This window comes from Cinclus cinclus, chromosome 3 (assembly GCF_963662255.1).
Source record: "Cinclus cinclus chromosome 3, bCinCin1.1, whole genome shotgun sequence".
NCBI classification, from domain to species: domain Eukaryota; kingdom Metazoa; phylum Chordata; class Aves; order Passeriformes; family Cinclidae; genus Cinclus; species Cinclus cinclus.
Window position 1 is genome coordinate 89,775,680 of NC_085048.1, and position 15,533 is coordinate 89,791,212.

At 37.9% G+C, this 15,533-nt stretch overlaps 1 protein-coding gene across 1 annotated transcript in view; it reads left to right on the forward strand.

Annotated features, from left to right (window-relative positions):
- Window positions 1-15,533, forward strand: part of HHAT (hedgehog acyltransferase) — a 159,417-nt gene that overhangs the window by 84,759 nt on the left and 59,125 nt on the right. Inside the window, exon 9 of the mRNA XM_062489272.1 lies at window positions 5,103-5,304. Coding sequence (XP_062345256.1) covers window positions 5,103-5,304 — 202 coding nt within the window. The remainder of the gene's footprint in view (window positions 1-5,102; window positions 5,305-15,533) is intronic.

Genomic DNA, 15,533 nt, shown 5'->3' on the forward strand with positions numbered 1-15,533 from the left:
TCCTCTTAGAGGTTTTCTGAAGTAACCAGAATAAAAACTTTGCAATGTAGAGTCATTAGAAGAAAAGAAACTGTGTGTTTTTCAGGGGAATGGTTGTCAGATCTCTTATGATTGTTCTGGAGATTACTACTTCAAGAAAGCTAACAAAATGGTTATTGGATTTAAAAGGTATTCTCTGTAAGTAAATGTCACTTTTAAATACTTCAGCTATTATGTTTGTGTTTGCATTACTGTAGGGATTTAAATGGTACCATTTCCATATATTTTTCAATTCTCTAATGTTCACTTAGTGAGTTAAAATTAAGATAAGTTGTGTAAATGAAGCAGCTTGGTGGGTGTAGATAAGGTCATTTAAACTGCTGTACCTGGACTAAAAGTAATGCACTTGGGGGAAGACATATACACACTAGGCTTTGTTTGTGAAAGTAGCATGTTTAATCACATGTGAGTTTTAATTTGAAATGAAAACAGAACTAGAAGGATAGAAAAACCAGAAATATGTGAAAGATTGAGATCTTTGCCTTGGGGGAAGAAGGTGAAGAATGTATGTTTAGTCATGTCAGGTGTGGGGGTGTGCATGCAAATAATTTTTACTATGTAACATTCTCTCAATATTTGTATTTATGTGCTTCAAACACACCCCAGATGTTTTGAGGTTTTAATGACATGGAGTTGTCTTCCCCCTTCTCTCCATGCTATGTGTATAACATCTTCTGACAACATGAAATACTTTTCCTTGTTGTCCTTAAGGGAGATCTGGCAAGCCCCAGCCCAGGAATGGTTGGCAAAGCCTAGCCTGTGACAGTCACATGTTCCTCTGTGATAGTCTGCCTAGAAATCTCTGTTCTTTCACTTTCAGATTTCTCCTTTGAAGTTTTGGCAGTGATTGACTTTTGGCCCCCAAAGTTAATGTTTTATTTTTAAATACTCTCCTAGCCCTCATTTTTTGAAACTAAGCATTTTCCATAGGTCTAATCTTGTCTGTAATTTTCTGGAGGGACATGACCAATTACTACCCTCAAATCTACTTAACTCGACATCTTTTTCTTTTTGCAAAATACTTTGCTTCTTTCCTTTATTAGTCCATCTTTGGCTCATTGACCACCGAGTAACTGCTGAGTTTTCTTTTTCTGTAAGTGAGTTAAGATAAATTTGTTGTATATTGGTGCCATATTTTTCAGCTTTTCTGCCTTCCTTAAATGTGGAATAAATGTTTCATCTGTTTAAGAGTTTTTAAGAAACTCTACTACAAGGGTGTTCCTTTGAGTTATGTTAGGCTGCTGTGAGTACCCATGGTTACTTTTATGTGCTAATAGATCCCGAACTGGGGATTTTGAACTTTTGTGTGGATTTTATGTGATTAGAAATGGGAATCATCTTAAAAGCTGCATGGAAGCTTAAAATGAGGTATTTATGTAATGCTGTTCTACTTATGGTACAGCAGATCAGCATGTTCTACAGCAACCTCTCAATTTGTGTAAACCGTGAGTACAGTAAAGGGTTTACAGACCAAAGGGATTGCAGGGATAGATTGCAGGTAGATGGAAGTATTGGTAAGAAGAAGAAAAGTTAGGAAGCATGTTATATAAAGACATAAATATATAAAAGACATCAATTTGTTGTAGCCAAAACTCTTTCCCGGCCTCCTTCCTTCCCTCCTCACAGATTTTCTTAGCAAACTGAAGGACAGCACAACTTTCTGAAAGCACTGTAAGAAGTTCCTTTTCTTCCCCATCCCATGGGGAAGGGTGAACAAGGGGCTGTGTGGAGTGTAGCTGCTGGACAAGGTTAAACCACAGCCATTTATTTGTTACAAAGTAGGTGTTGTAGATAGTAATGGAGAACTAATATATTTCTTCTATCATCTGGCTTAATAATGCTTTTTATGGGGTTATTTTCCATCACACTTAAGTGTTTGTGTAGCTTTTTGTAATCAAATAATTACTGTGTAAATACATAGAGGAAGTATAGAGAAATTAGATTCTAAACTACCAGGTTGCTCTAAAATAAGCAAAATGTGTCTTTGCAGCAATGAGAGATCTGGCATGGTTCTTTTGCAAGACAGTTTGGTTATCAGAGTATTTTGGTAATCTGAGAGCACAAAGTGTCTGGTCTTGAGGCAGGCTCTGCCCCTGGCTGCACACTGAGCTGCCTATTGCTTGTATGCAGGCCTGGCAGTGCAGCAGTGTATGCACATGTACATCACATGGATATGATGTGCATGGAGGATAAGGTAGCAAATCTGCTTTTTCCCTGATGTGTTCTGTAATGTAGTAATGACTTTCTCATGAGATTTTTCTGTGTAAAAAATACAGGAACTTACAGAATTGCTCTTCACACTGTTCAAGAGAAATTACTTGCAGCATTTATCAGTCCTTTATGACCACTTTAAAATTGCCACTGGGTATGTCCTGACAGAGAAAGGCAAGACCACACGATCTGAGAGTGCGTGCTTACTGCCCTTGTGGCAAGGAATGGCAGCCAGCTGCCTGTCCATTTCCTTATGGCACTAGAAGGAAGGAGAGGCATTGTTTTCTGCTTTCCATTTCTACTCTGGGCAGGGAGGCAGACTCTCCACAGTACTGGAGGGGAAGGTCAAAGTGAAAATTTTGTTATTCCTTTTGGCTTCTGTCCTTCAAACAGGTCCCCACAGAGTTGATTTTCAGTTGCACATTTGCCATCAGCCTCACTAGGAGCTAAAACTTCACTAATCTTTAACATTAATCAGAATTATGAGTTGCTGCTCAGTTATTTAGCTGCTGTTGTTAAACACTAAAAATCAGAAAATAGTCTGTTTTTCTCTGCACACTAGGCTGAAAGCCCTTCAGGCCAACCTAAATTGAGCTGCAATTGGAAACAAATGAGTTGATGCTGCTGAGCTCTTCCTGGCAATGCCATTGCCAGTGGAGGCTTCCTGTGCTGACAACATAGCTGGAGCCTACACAGCAGTATCAATGCAGGGGAGGGAACTGTACAGAAACCTGAACATATCTCTGCAGTAAAAGCTGCCTTTTGTGCCATGGATTTAAGCCAGAGCCGTATGGGGTCAGCAGGAAGGTTTCTTTGGGAATTGAAGTTGGATCTCTGTCACAGAGATGTGCCTTTTTGATAGTTCCTGGGTTACTTTGAAATGCTGTGTTTCAGAGATGAGCTCCATTGGCTGGAGCATGGTGCTAACAGGGCCGAGGTGGTGGGTTTGATCCCCTACAGGCCATTCACTAAAGAATTGGATTTGATGGCTGTTGTGGGTCCCAGACGATTCTGTGAATTTACAGACATGAATCAGGTGGCAGTTAAATCCCTAAACGTACAACAGAGAGCTTCGCTGAGCACGGCAGGGCTGGCAGCATCCTGCTTTGGGCTCCTCTTAGTGCAGCTCTGTGAAACAAAGCACTGCCATGCCTTAGAGGGGAGCTGGTGATGGAATGGGACCTGCTTAAAAAAGAAACCAATCAGCCTTTAAAAAGGTATTGGGAAAGTCTGTCCTAAGAGTACTGAGCTGCTTAGTCTCTCATCTCTAATCCTTTGTGTAGAAGGAATTTGCTGAAGCAGCAGAGCCTGTGACTCTGCTCTCTTTACCCTCTGTGTCATAGCCCTGCAGGTAATTCACTGCTTGCAGACTGCTAAGATAAACCTCTCTGCCATTAGACTAATTGATTGCAACTGCAAGTGTCTGTTACTGCCACTCTGTTCAAACATAGGAAGGGGAGAGGGAAGAAAAGCACAACATAAATAGAAACTATTGATCTTAATTTCTATTTATTTTCATATGCTTAGTGAAAAATCACACCTATACTGATAAACATGTAATCAGATGTTCCCTGTAGCACATTGAAATAAAAAGGTATATTGATGTTGTGCTAAGAAATAATTTGGAGCATTTGACACTTGTTTTTTTTAATGACTTTTTTGTTTACCCTTTAATTATGTTCATCACTGTGCTTTACCCCATTATTTACTTTCTTACTTCCTAAGATTAGGAATAAAGCAGTATGTTAATTTCCCATTTAAATTTTAAAAATCATATTTATCTCCGAATATGAAAACTGATAACCAGAGATAAAAATTTCACTGGAAAAAAAAATTCCTTGAATTATTTTAGCAAGTAGGAATAGCCTCAAATATGAATACAGAGCGTCATGCCAAAGGGCTGACAGCTGAGGAGAGCTGTCACTGGTGGTTCTCAGATACTACATCTCCTTGCTGGTACCCATGAGCTGCGTGGTGACTCCCCTGCCTGATGGGCTTCTTCAAAGAATTGACAGAAATAAGCAACTCTTTCAGACAACGTCACAGAAATTATGTGAGTGTGTGTAGCTCTTCAGACAGGAAGTAAAATGACACACAAAATAGGGTCAGCTTTTAGAATCCCATTGCTTCTGGTATTTTTTCTGAAGGAGCACTGCTTTCTGGACACTTATGAGCATCAATTAATGACTAAGGTTATGACTCCTGGATTCATTTTAAATGCAGAATATAATTGCATGCAGCATGCTTCATATGGGTTTCCAGGCTTTTTTGTCTTCAGGCTGACATGATCCTGAGAGTATAATAGAAGAACCAGATAAGAAATATTTACAGTTCACATAATTTTTAATGTAATATTTAAAAAGGAAGACATTGCAACCTTTTAGTAATAAAGTATGTTTGCATGCATCTACATTTCTGACATAAGGAAAACTGTCTATGGGTTGTGACTGTATATGAGTTTATATAATGTTTTAAATTTTTTTGTTAAGAATCTTATGATTTAAATTCACATGAACATTACAGGTAATTTCTGTAGTTGACTTAGATCTATTCAAGTTTAAAAAATCTGAATATTTGCTATTTGCAGTTTTTAAAATATAGTTTGTGCTATATATTTGCCTAATGAAGAGTTCCCAAGACCACAAAATTGTCCTTTTGCCAAGTGGTACATGTTTATGTAATATTTAATGAAGTGGTCTACAGCTTTGCAGAAAATAGGGCAAGCTCTGTAAATAGAGCACGTCAGGTAGATTTTAGGCTACAAATTGACATATTTGTTCTGTGATGGATATTTTTTCTGAGATTTCTGTGAAATCTCTAACAGCATTGCTTATTTGTCATTTCACCTACAGGTACATTTATGTTCCAGTGGGAGGATCTCAGTCCAGCTTGCTTGGAACAGTATTATCTACAGCCCTCACTTTTGCCTTTGTAAGCTACTGGCATGGAGGACAGAGTTATTTGTGGTACTGGGGCGCACTTAATTGGCTTGGAGTAATTGTGGAAAATGGTACCAAGAGGATACTTTCAATTTCACTTATTCAAGATTTAATTGTAAGTTGAATCTCTCTCCCTTTCATATTCTTGCTTCCTCGCTCCATGCTCATCTGAAGTTTCTGGTTACTAGTTTGTTTAACCAAGATTAAAAGTCATGGATAACAGATAGGGTTAGCATTCCCTTGCCCACCCTCCAGTATCTGAGGTAATAACTAGTTCATATCACCAGAATTCTGCAAAGTAGCAGCAAAGCAGATGGTGAAATATGCATGGTCTTAAAAGCTTCCTCTGCAGTCCTAGAGTAAGCAAATGCTTGTCACGTTGTATATGGATGAACAGAAGCCAGTTTTAACATTTGTATTCTGATTTCACTCAGGATGGCCTTAAAATATTCATCTTCACTAAAATTAGGAGTGTATATTTCTAACCATGTGTTTCCTGGACAAATGTGTGTGTAGCAGCTGCTTGCATCTGGGAACAAGCTTACACTGGGAAAACTTATGCCACTAAAGAGCCAAGTAAAGAAAACATTATTTTGCCTTGAAATCTTCTTATGTTTTAATTTTACTTATACTTTTGACCTTCATGCTGTAATTTCCAGAAGACAAAATTGACTTTGACGTGCAATTAGATGCAAAAACCACTATTTTAATTTTGATGGTAATTTTAATCGGCAGGTTTACTCACTGCTAAATTCCAAATCTTCTAATAACTGTTTGTAAGAATAAATCAAAAGTCTTGCTTCCTTGCTAGTGATAATTGCGCAGAATTCATACTCCTATATACTGTTGTTTTGGTGGAGACTCACTCTGCAGCCTGATGAAGTCCTGATGCTCAGAGAATGATGCTTGTTACTCATCCTACCCATTTCATTTATCACTGTTGTGGCATCCTGTGCATGGCAATTGACACAGCTCAGTAATTTAGTACCCAGTGATACCTTATATCACCCTATTGTCCATCCTTGCAATTTCAGTGATGGTCCAGAAGCAGATTTTTGCCTTCCTAGAGAATGAATTTATCAGATCCGTTAATCTTTCCTCTAGGGTGGATCTGAGCTTCACCATCTGACCAGCTGCATGTTTGTCTCTGGACTGGAAGACAGCACAGTTTTTTAGGCATCCAGCTGTAGGAGGAAATAAAACTATAGGGGCTTGCTTTTTGTATCTGATGTCACTGAATTAGATATTTTAATAAAACTTCTAGGGAATTAAGTTCTTAAATATCATAGAAATTATAATTATGATATTATAAAGGTGGGGTTATATATGTTGGATTAATTTCTAACATGTATTTCTAATTATAGTTAACTGATGCCAGCAGTAAGGTTATTTTTTGTATAAATTTAATCCCTAGGCAAGTGCATTTTGCCCCTTTTCTCCACCTTATTTTCATCTTATCCAGTGTCTTCCAGGTTTCCTTTTGTTTCTCATTTCTATTTGGAAATATAGTTGTAGACTTTCTTTAGAAGACCCTTTCATATCTTTTCCTAAAATAATTCTGAAGTCAGAATTTTTAAATGCATAGTTTTGGCATCTACATTAGTGCATGAGGCAGTCCTCCCTGCATCTATGGCTGAGTCATGATTTGTCTTGTGCCTTGAAGATTTCTCTACAAGAACATGAGCTACAAACCACTCGTTATTGCTCTCTCCTCACTCTTCTAACTCCCATTTTCTTCTTGAATGCTGATACTGGGGAGCAGATGAGTAATTGGACTTTGCGTTTTCCTCCTCAAGGGGTGGAGTGATAGGACATTCTCTGAGATGCACCACATTTAAAAGAAACAGAAAATCTCCCAGTGCCCTGTATAAATTTCCTCTTCCCCCTTTTAATCTGATTTTTGGAAACATTCCTGTATTTCTGTCTCAGTGAGGCGTATGCTTCAAGTCTAATCACTGTGGTGTTGAAGACCCTCTCCTGGGGGATGGGTTTTTCACTTACATATCATCTGTTGACAAGCTGAAATCCTTGCATTCTTGTGCTTCACTCAGTTGCTGTGTTGGCTCTTGAGGGCTATTTTTGAAAAGGAAAGTCTATTTTTGTCTTCAGAATAGCAGATGAGTTTCTGAAAAAATACAGAGCACAGGTTTATGCTTTTTTAAACCCATTCTGTTCACCAAACCTCCTCATATATTATTCTTAAAGTTGAGATGCATAATTCAGTTGAGCAGGAGGTGTTTAATTGGTAAAAAAAATCTAGGGGTACAAGTTAAATTTTAATTCTACTCTGTTTCTAAGATTGAGTTGATCACTAAGAGTAACAGGAATGGTATCAAAACTGCCTCCTTTTTTTTCTCACACTATATCAACTCAATTCTCTTGCAAAGGAAAGATTAAAAATCAAAATAGAGCAAAGTCAGGTCTCATCTTTCTCTGAATCCTTGTGCTGACTAAATATATATATGTATATATCACCTATATTTATGCAGATTTTATGGTCATTTCAGTCCCGATGCTTGAAACCAGCTCAGTATGGGCCAATAACACTTTTGTAGCAGTCTGACAGGTTTTAAATATTATCTCAGGCATATTGAGCTAGAATGAACAAAGCAGCACCTTCGTTATTTATGAGAAGTAATATCAGCATATAAACAAATATATACTGAAAACAGTAAATTCTCTGACCCAAAAAATTGGTTCTGGAACTTTTAATTTGAACTGGTTTCAAACCAGTGGCTGGTTTCCTGCATTCAGCTCTAGAAGAGCTGATGCTGTTACATCCTTTTCAGTTTACTCTTCTGAAATTTAGTGTCTCAATAAGTTGTGTGAGGAGAAGTTATCTCCATGTCTTTTTTTCCTCCTGTTGATAGCTTATTAGTTCTCAGTAAATTAGAGCTGAATTAATTAATATTGTCTTTTCAGCAGGACATTAAGTATAAAACAACAATAAATGCTGGGCTTCCTAAGATATGGCAGATCTGGGGACTTTATATTAAATGGGAGTAGCTTCATTGTGTTTTTGTCTGGCGGTTTTTTTTTTCTTACTTTTTCAGGTCAAATTTAGATTTGTACTGAGCAAAGTAGTGCCTTACTTCACTGTTTCTATGCTAATTTCTTACAGATTAGCAGACTTGAGTAGTAACTCATTTAAAATCAATGACAGAAATGGTATTGACTTTTAATAAATAATATGTCTGATTTATGAAAGAAAATGAAAATGGATAACATTCTCCCAGTGATTTAAAGTTTTTCCTTCTCTTTCCTTAAGGAAAATGATCTATAGAAAAACAGATCTACAAAAAAATTAGATCTTGGTATAAAAATAGATTTAAAATTAGTTAAACTTTAGAGTAGCTGGCAGCACCTTTAAGTTAATGGATTTTTGAAAAAGAAATATTTGGAAATCATCCAAAAGGAAGATGTAGCAAAGGGAGTGAAGCTGGCAGATTGATAAAATTAATGTTTTAATCTGAATTGAAATAGCAACATTTATCTTTTTAGTTCTTTAGTTAAGAGAAAACATGTCATTCAGTCTAGTAAGTATTTTTAAATTCAGACATAAAGATCTCTCTTCTCAAAATCATACTATGATGAATTTATAGTTTAAGATCTTATTTTTAGATTTATTTGGTAAGAAACTAAATGCACCATAAACAATTCATCTTGGGAAACCAACTAATTTCATCTATGGTGTATTTTAAATTTTGACTATCCTCATAAGTGTTTTGTTTTTTTTTTTGAAGTATAGAATACTTTTATTTCTACATTTTCATTTATGGCTGCAATGAGGTGCCCTAATTAAGTTCATTTCAATATGCTTTCGTTTCCTACCCAGCCCCACTTTGCAAAAGGGGAAGTAACTTATATGATGTCCATGTTTTTCTTAGTGGTTTAGATTAGACTTTGTTAGATTATTGTTTTCTGTGTTAGATTAGTCTATTCCCCAGGGGAATGAACTCCATACATTTGTCTCTATAGTTAAAAGATCACCCATTATTTTGTGCACCAAAGATGGGGTCAATGACAACTGGTATTCTCAGCAATCCAGACAGTGGAATTTTAGATTATATTCATAGTTTGGGTGGGGTGAGGCATTTTGTGTCTGTTTTTTTTCCCCTCTGCCTAATTTTGTTTGCCCTATCTGTTCTGCTAGATGCATTAAAATTTCTAGTTATTCATAATAAGTTATGCATTGTACAGTGATCCTGCAGACAGCTGGTGTGGAGCATGGAAAGGTTCTGAGTGGTTAGCCTGACCTCTGGGCTGTTTCCACAGGGAATTAAACTGAACTAAAAGCTCATTACTGTTGAAAGGGGAAAGGTTTAATTTCTCTTTCCTCCCTTCCTTGCACTCTCACCACTTCCTCCTCCTCATGCCTTTCTGCTGGAACCTTTGTTCAGCTGATCTAGCTCTTTATCCCAGCAGAGAACTCTACTTCCTTGGGTATTTTTATTGCTAGATGCTTTGACTCACCGAGAGGAATCTGAAAAGCACCCAAAGCAATACAGTGTAAGAGATAAAAGCCAAAGAAAGGAAATGAAAGAGGGGGAACTCGACTACTTGGAACCTCTCGCTTGTAAATGTACATAAACAGTGTGGGGTAGCAGACTGAACCTCTGTATTTAAGAGCAGTGAGACAAAGAAGCTTATTGGATTCTGCTGCATTAATTACTACTATGCTAGGGCACACATTCAGCCTAACCAATGTATATGTCCCATATATATTGAAAAATGAGTAATTATTTCCTTTAAATGTCAGAATTTCTTTTTGCAATTATAACTCACTTTAAACTACTATGAGACAAGTAAAGTTTCCTTCTTCAGTAAAGACAAGATCTGACTAAACATTGTGAAGTCATTCAAGGGAGGTATGTTTGTTGACCACCTTGCAAGATTAAATCTTTAATAAGATCTCTGCAATAAATAAAGACCCTAACAGCTGTTCTTCAGGATGCACTGGGCTTTGATCTTCCTCTTACTTCATTCAGTGGGAAAAGTATTTGTATCACTTGTTTACTATTGTCAAGTCAGTCTGGCCTTTTCTTTTTTTCAATAGTTTTTTATAATTCTTGTGTATCTCTATTGCAGCTTGTTGATTCGATTAAGTGAAGCGTTGCCAATGGTACTCGCTTCATAACATCTTTATGTACTTAGTGTAGAATTGTGTTGAGTTTGTTGCTTCACTTTCTAAGAATGAACAAATTCCCTTAATCAGACTCTTATTCTCTAAAGCAGAGCTGGTTTTTGAGACTAGGTACCAACCATAATGTCAAAACCCAGACTATGGGAAAGGGCTTGCCACCTGCTTCCTACTCCCCACCCTGGCCTTGAGTTCAGCCATATCATTGCTTTACCCAGAAATCTTTACTATCCAAAGTAGACATACTGTTGTTCTTCTAGATGTGACCATTAGTCAGGGCAGATTTGTGACTACTGATCTTTGGTACTTAGAAGCAGCAAGCTGAGTCAAGGTGCTGTTTTGTCCTGAGATGCTTAATGACCTTCAAAGGTAAATATGGGTTGCCTGATGCATCATAGTGATTTCTAGTTCTAGTTTTGCTGACAGTAGTTCTGAGTCAAGCAATTCTCGCCATGTTTCTGCTTTTGCTTGATTTTATTTTCTTGTCTTTCTCCACTGTCCTGTGGTAAAGTTTCATTTCTCTTAATGGCAGTAAATCCCTAAACATCTTGAGTGCCCTGCTAAAAAGCACTCACACTGTCACGTACTTACATTGTGGCACTGGTGTTCGTTGCTGAGGGAACTTCTCATCTCAAACTCAGTAACAAAACCTGAAAATGTAGTAGAGAAACAAGCATATGCAATATGATACATACTTCTGTGTGGTGAGTGACAAAAATGACTGCAGAAATATTTCAGAGATAAAATTCTACTGTTTTCTACCTTTTGAGACTTTTTTTTTCCCTAATCTTTGCAAGAAATATTATTTTTGATGCCAGAAGTAGAGAAACGGTTGTGATTTTTCTGAGAAGATGACTGCTCTGCTCCAGATAACAATGTCAGATGGGAAGCCCCTGGCATAACTGCTTGGTTGTCATTAAAAAACCCATTTCTTCCACCTACCAGTATTATTTACTTCCTCTTCCATTTTGGAGACATTGGGCAGTTTGCTGGTGCTTGGTCAGTAAAGATGTTTGAAAAGCAAGTAAATCATGCTACAGTGTGAAAACAAGGCAGAATGATGCTGCTTATGTGCTTCTTTGTTACTGTCACATGAATACAGCCTCCCTCTGTGGTTTGCCTCAAAAATTAGTCCAGGTGATAGATGTCAGCAATTTCAGAAATATGAGTTAAAGTCCTGAGGAGTGGTTGCACTCTGGTCTTCCTGCTCTGCCATGAGCTACAGAACCTTACTGCAGGGAAAGCATGGTCTCTATTTGCTGAGAGTGTTTATCAAATGTCTCTACAGGGATTATTGCTGTGTATTATTTATTTGGTAGCAGTCATAAGAGGCAACATCAAAATTCAGCACTAATAATTGGTGAAGTTAGATCCCTTCTCAACCGGATTACTATTGAAAAGGTAAAAATGTTAAAATGTGCATGAGGGTACTGAGAGAATCAGCATGGGCAGAATGAGAACCCAAAGAACAAACACAGGGATGTCAAGGATCTAGACACAGAGAAGAGTGCGCAAATCTCTAGACCAGTGAGAGCTGAGACTCATTTACAGGAGAATGTACACTGCTATTACTTGGCTAAATTCCCTGCTTTAAACATAAAACAGAAAAGAGGATGGTGCATTTCAGTGCTGTTAATTGTGTACTTTTTACAAGCTGCCACTTAAAAGAGAATAAATGGACAGGATCTTTGAGAGTGAAGAGTTAAATGTAGAAGTACAGAAATTTACTTTTGTGTATGTGAAACTTTCGCACATGCATCTGTAAGTGTAGTGGATACATAAGAGCTGGTAGGAGGCTTTCTTCAAACAGAAGGGGGAGTTGGCTGTTTGCTGAGAGATGCTATAAATGTAGATCTTTTGGAAAATCTAAAAATGAAATGGTGCTAGTGCAAGACAGCATTCTGTTGAGTGAATGTTTAGTAAGATATCAATAGGGAAGATGAGTATCATCTCAAATACTATATATAGAATTTATTCCTAAATTCAGAATCAAGTTCTATTTGTGAAAATAGATCTTAACTGACAGCTGCTTGATTTTAATTGTGTGGTCCTCTTTTTATAGGAGTTATGCAGGGAATTACAGGTTATTTGCATCATGCTGTCTCTTGGAAAAATGCTGTCAGTTCCTACTTTCATGTGTGAACCTTCCAGGAGCTAATTTTTGCCTTTGCTTTGGAAGGAAAGTATATACCTTGAAAAGAAATGGGATATGACCTCAAGCCACAGTTCAGGTTGGGTAGAAGGGAGGGGAAAACTGCAAGCAAAATGAAACGCCAGAAAAATGAATCAAACTGAAGTAAAGGGGATGTTTCCGGGTTAGAGTTAGGTGAAAAACAGAACAAACAGGAATTATTGCAGTGATTACTGAAGGGTGCAGTGTACTTTGATGAGGAAGTAGATTTGTTCTTCTGTTTAGTGTGGAAGTTATTGATGGATAAGATCTGGTAGCACATCTTGTTCACTTTCCTCTTGCAGGTCTGTTTTTATCTTGGTACATTGCAGCCCTAGGGATTCCATATTTCCTTTTAGATTATTTCATAAATTAATATTTTGTACATGCATTCAACCATAATTCTTTATATCTGTTGCTCTTCTGTGCTGCAGTCTCTACTCTTACTCTGTTGAACATCTGTCCCTCAGCTTTGGAGTGCAGGAATGTGTACCATATTGAGATGTCAGCCTCTCATGAGCTGCCTTTCCCTAGCTCCTGTTGATCTTCAGTCATAACTTCCACTATCATTAATGAGCATGTAGAGTCCCTCCCTTCATTTCTGCAGTCTGCCAAACACACTTTTGTCACTATGACCCATTGCCCGCTCACAATGTGTATTAACAAACATAAGATGCTCCATTGCTTGGACCCAACTCATCTTTATTTCTATTGCTCACTTTAAAAATTAAATAAATTGACATTCTGTTTGGCAGAGCTTTGTCACAATTTTCAGCCTTTCCTCCGTCCCATCTGCTCCCCCAGCTGCTCAGTCACACCCTGCCCTCCATTTTCAGTGTGCCAAACTGCAGATAGATAAAATAGCTGGTAACTGTTAGTCAGGATGTGTCGCCTCCCTTCCCACTGCCCCATCTGCTCCTCGCTCTCTTTCAGCTTTTCACCCATGCTCCTGTTTTTCTGCTGTCCCATTATTTTTGGCAAATGGCTGCATTGCGGATGACCCAGATTCAGGATATGTATTGGGGTGTTCGCTCTTGCGGTGATGTGGCGATTCCTGGGCTTCAGGGGCATTGAAGAGTTGGGTTCTCATTTACTTGAGCACATTTTCTAAATGAAAGTACTTGAGGAGGGCTAGCACCTTAAGATTGACTGGGTGGTATCCCTTCCATAGAAAAGTATGGAAGTTGTGAGAGGGACCTATCCTTTAGTTGGAGTACAGTGGCAGGTGAAAAGTGAAGCTCAGAAAATTGCACTAGTAAAATGAACTTTGAGACTTTTTCTAAGCTCTTTGCTGATATGTGTAAGAACACCACCTGTACCCCTCCTGTACTGGGCAGCTTTCTCACAAATATTTTACCCATCCATCCCCTCCCCACAAAAGTCCTTGTAAACCCTAAAGAGCAGACTATTGCAAAGAAGGATTAATTTAGTTTTTGTGATGTAAAGATGAGTCAACATTGAATCAGATTTTAAGCATTGTTTGTCTAATAAAAACATTGAGGAAATTGAAAGGTTGGAATTGTAGGAAGCACACTTAATCTCTTCTCATACACTAGGAGAGGCAATGAAAGATAATGCAGGACTAGGTGTTATTTTCATGATAGTTAATTTGCTCTATTTCTTCAACACAAAAAATAGTGGAGTCTCTATATCTTATTTGGCTGATAGGTTTGAGTGGGAAAGAATGAAGTCTGTAGCACAGCTAGTAATAAAATATTGTATGCTCTTAAAAAATGAATTATCTTCTGAAGTAGTTCTAGATTATCTTGATCCTTAAAAAACAAAGGCAGATGAAAATAGAATAAAGTAATCTCTAGTTTTGCAGTTTGTAGTATCAGGTATATTTCAGGTCACTGTGGTCATAGTATCTGACAGTCTTCTTCCACAGTGCATATGTTCACATAAGAAATAATTCAGCTGCTTCTCCAAATTTTACCATACGCTCTTGTTTTGCCATGTGCTTGGATTATCAATTCCCTGGATGGGTAGTTCAGAAAGATATAAATGTTGGGAATCTCTATTTTACTGCACAAAGATAGACTCTTGCTTAAATTGCAGGAAATTTGATTCCTTTACATGGGAGTTGTTAAAGTATTTTTAGTATAAGCAAGCTCAATAACGTCACTGACTTTATGGAGAAGTTTTCTTTAATCTGTCCCAGAGCAGCTCTATAAATGAGATGTTTTGCAAATGCAGCACATGTAGATGTTTTTCGTCTTATAAGTGTTTGCCAAGAAGTTACCGGCTAATGTCTGTCAGGGGAGACTTCCTGCCACTTCTCACTCTGTCATCAAGCTGGGTTTGCAGCATGGTAGAAAACACGTGCTCCTGTTCCTGAGCCCTCCCTAATCCAGCATGATGCTTGGGATCTCCTCCCAGAAAAAGCCACTGCAGTTGGATTTGGTTGGCCTCTCAATAACAAGCCTTTGGGATATGCCAAATCATCATGATTAGCACATCACCAATCAGTATCACTAATCATATCACCAATACCATCATTGGCATGTCACCATTTTTTGCTATAAAAAGTTTAAGAGCAGTTGATGCAGGAAAATGTAGAATTGCTTCATTGATAAAATACTGAGGGATCTATTTCTGTAAAAAACTTCCTTGTGATATTGTGTATAGGACTGCCTAGTTTTGCCTGCTGTACAGAATTCAGCCTTAGGTGTCTCCTCAACTTCATAGAATTGTAGAATAGTTTGTGTTGGAAGGGACCTTAAAGATCATCCAGTTCCAGCCCCCTGCCATGGGCAGGGACACTTTCTCAAAGATCGGGTTGCTCAGAGCTTCATCCACCCTGGATTTGAACACTTCCAGGATTGGGGCATCCACAGCTTCTCTGAGCAACCATTGCCTCATCACCCTTACAGTGAAGAATGTTTTTCTGTTACCTAATCTAAAGCTACACTCTTTCTGTTTGAAGCCACTCTTTCTTGTCCTGTCAGTACATGTGATTTGTCCCGTCACTACCAGCTTCCATCTGGAAGGATGGGATTACTTATTCTGGTCAGTTTTACCCACAGCATTTTCT